We start from the raw sequence: 3,380 nt of genomic DNA, 5'->3' as shown, positions 1-3,380 counted from the left end.
GTCTAGTCAAGGCTATGGTTTTTCCTGTGGTCATGTATGGATGTGAGAGTTGGACTGTGAAGAAGGTTGAGCGCTGAAGAATTGATGCTTTTGAACTGTGGTGTTGGAGAAGACTCTTGAGAGTCCCTTGGACTGCAAGGAGATCCAACCAGTCCATTCTGAAGGAGATCAGCCCTGGGATTTCTTTGGAAGGAATGATGCTAAAGCTGAAACTCCAGTACTTTGGCCACCTCATGCGAAGAGTTGACTCATTGGAAAAGACTCTGATGCTGGGAGGGATCGGGGGCAGGGGGAGAAGGACAACAGAGGATAAGATGGCTGGATGGCATCACTGACTCGATGGACGTGAGTCTGAGTAAACTCCGGGAGTTGGTGATGGACAGGGGGACTGGCGTGCTGCAGTTCATGGGGTCGCAAAGAGTCAGACACGACTGAGCGAATGAACTGAACTGAACTGAACTGAACTGAATATGTAGAAAGACCCATATTTGTGGATTGGCAGACAATGTTGTTGTTAAGCTGTCAATACTATCCAGAGCAGTCTACAGATTTATTGCAATAATCTATCAAAATCCCAATGACATTTTTTGCAGAAATAGAAAAATTCATTCTTAAATACATATGAATCTCAAGGAATCTTGAATAGCCAAAGCAATCTTGAAAAAGAAGAACGAAGTTGGAGGTTTCAAACTTCTTGATTTCGAAACTTATTACAAAGCTACAGTAATCAAAGCAGTGAGACTGGCAGGAAGACAAACAGAGAGAAGGATGGAATGTAAAAGAGAGCCCAGAAACAAGCCCTGGCATACCTGGGCACATGGTTTTCAACAAGGGCACCAAGACCACTCAGTGGAGAAGGGACAGTCTTTTCAACAAATGATGTTGGGGAAACTGGATATTCACAGGCAAAAGAATGAAGCTGGAGCCTTACCTTACACCACATATAAAAATTAAAGTTCATTTTAGCTCTAAGTAAGATCTAAAACAGTTCTTAGAAGAAAACAGAAGAGAAAGGCTTCACAATGCTCGATTTGGCAATTATTTCTTGGGTGTGATACCAAAAGCTCAGGCAAGTACAGAGAAAATAAAAACATTGGACTATATAAAAATTTAAGACTCCTGTGCATCAAAAGACACGAGAGAGTGAAAAGGCAACCTACAGAATAGGAGAAAATATTTGAATAGGATAGGAAATATAGGAATAGGAAAAATATTTATCATATATCCGATAAGGGGTTACTATCCAAAATATACAAAGTACTCCTATAACTGAACAATAAAAAATCCAAACAACCTGTTTTAAAAATGAGCAAAGGCCTTAAATAGACACTTCTCCAAAACAGATACACAAATGACCAACAAGCGCATGAAAGATTCTCAACATTAGTAATCATCAAGGAAATGCAAACCACAGCCTCAGTGAGATACCACTTCACACCCTTTAGGACGAATGCTATCAGAAACAAAACAGAGCAAAAACCAGAAAGTAACAAGTGTTGGTGAGGATGTGGAGAAGTTGGAATCCCTTGCACATCACTACTAGGAACGTAGAATGGTGTAACTTCTGTGGGAAATAGTATGGGGCAGTCACTTTGCTGGCTGCGGTACAGACTTCCAGGTGATGATCTGGTCGATGACTTCTGTTTCCCTATCAAGTGTGAAGGGTCATCACTGGAAAGTCGGTGACCAGAGCAGTTTAGAAAAGAAAGGAGAGGCTGTGAGAATCATCAGGAGGACAAGCCTCCTGAGCAATAGGCCAGGCCAGCTGAGCAGGTCTGAGGTCCTCTGGGGCTGTGGCGATGAGTCTTTGGTGCTACTCTTTCACCCGGGTGTGAGCTGGCATCAAGTGGCTCCCAACTACAAGAAAACAGGGACAGAGCAGGCAACGGGTTGTGTTCAGCCGGAGTCAAAACCCTGATAATGATCTGGCAGAGAAGAAGTCAGAAGATCTTGAAGACAAGAGGGAACTGCAAATAGAAGCAGCGAGGGCAGCACCGGCTTCCTGTGGTGAGGGCAGGGTGTGGGCAGGGCCCAGCAGCACTTTCCAGGCGCTAAACGGAGGCTTGTGCCCACCTGCCCCTTCCTTCCCATCCTTCTCTGAGAGCATGGAAGCCAAGGTTCCGGGTGACAGCAGAGCCACCCTGCCTCCCACCCCCGGAGGGCACCTGTCCAGGGACGACGGGGGCAGCTGCAGCATCCCAGCTTGCTCCCCAAACCCATCCCACCACAACTTCCTTGCCCATTGCAGAGATTGGTGTGGGCACCACTGGCTTCGGCATCTTCTTCATCCTTTTTGGAATGCTCCTGTACTTTGATTCGGTGCTGCTGGCCTTCGGAAATGTGAGTCTTCCAGCCCTGTAAACCTGCGTGAGGTCTCCACTGCCGGGAGGGTCGGCCCCAAGTTTACTCAGATTGGGTCCAGCCAGGCATCGTGTGCCACCTGCGTTGGGCAGGCAAGGGCTGGTGGCTGGGGATGGACAATAAGGCCTCCCGGGCACAGAGGACCTGAGGACCTGGATTCTCATGCTAAGCTCCGGGTGAGGCCCTGGGCTGGGGGTGGGGGGCGGGAATTCAGATGAATCCGACACTGGCCCTCCCTTCAGAATCCCACCACCCAGGGAGGGGAATGTGACATCAGCCTCATGGCTGGGGAGGAAGGCAGGGGCAGTGGTAAAGTCACTGTAAGATAAATATACCTAATATAGAAAGAGGTGCTTGGGGGAAAGAGTACGCACAGTGAGAGAAGGACGAGAAAGAATTTAGAGAAGAAAGAGTGTGGGGAGGATAAAGCACTTCCAGGTGGGTGGATCTGCTAGAGCAGAGGTATGGAGAAGACGGGAAAGCACGGAACATGCTGGAAGAGGGCTGAGACCTCAGTCTGACAGGAGCCCGAGGCGCTCGCAGGGCTAGGGAGGAGCCTGGCTGAGGTGGCGACAGGCCGCGGGGTGGAGGGCCGGGGCTCGCCAGCTCCCTGGGACTCGGGTGTGGCTGCCCAACCTACTCAGGCCTGGCTTCAGCCTCTGTGAAATGGAGTCTTTTCCGCGTTACTTGGGAGGTGTGACGAGAAATATCATACGTGAGGAAGTGCTTGGGATCCAAGAAACCAGGCTGAGCTGGGTGACAAGCGAGAGGCCTCCAAAGGCCTCGGGTCCCCTGCCTCTGGGTCCTTCTGCCCATCACCAGCTCCAGTAACTCGGGGCTCCCGCTGGCTCGCCCTCACTGATACATCGGCCTCTGAAGAAGGAGCAGGTCCTGCCCCCCAATCTGGTGCGACTCTGGGCCTGGCCATGGACTCTGCGGGGGGCGGGGGTCCCACAGCCAGCGTGCCTGCTCTCACCCTCCCAATCCCTCTGCCCCCCATCTGGTGCGGCTCCGTGCCT

The 3,380-nt window shown here is 50.3% G+C and overlaps 1 protein-coding gene across 1 annotated transcript in view; it reads left to right on the top strand.

Moving 5' to 3' along the window:
* GOLT1A (golgi transport 1A) overlaps positions 1 to 3,380 on the top strand; it is a 13,502-nt gene that overhangs the window by 7,821 nt on the left and 2,301 nt on the right. Inside the window, exon 2 of the mRNA XM_010854154.1 lies at positions 2,249 to 2,340. Coding sequence (XP_010852456.1) covers positions 2,249 to 2,340 — 92 coding nt within the window. The remainder of the gene's footprint in view (positions 1 to 2,248; positions 2,341 to 3,380) is intronic.

This window comes from Bison bison, unplaced genomic scaffold, assembly GCF_000754665.1.
Source record: "Bison bison bison isolate TAMUID 2011002044 unplaced genomic scaffold, Bison_UMD1.0 scf7180017864338, whole genome shotgun sequence".
Classification (NCBI taxonomy): Eukaryota; Metazoa; Chordata; class Mammalia; order Artiodactyla; family Bovidae; genus Bison; species Bison bison.
This window is presented reverse-complemented; position numbering and strand designations above follow the sequence as displayed.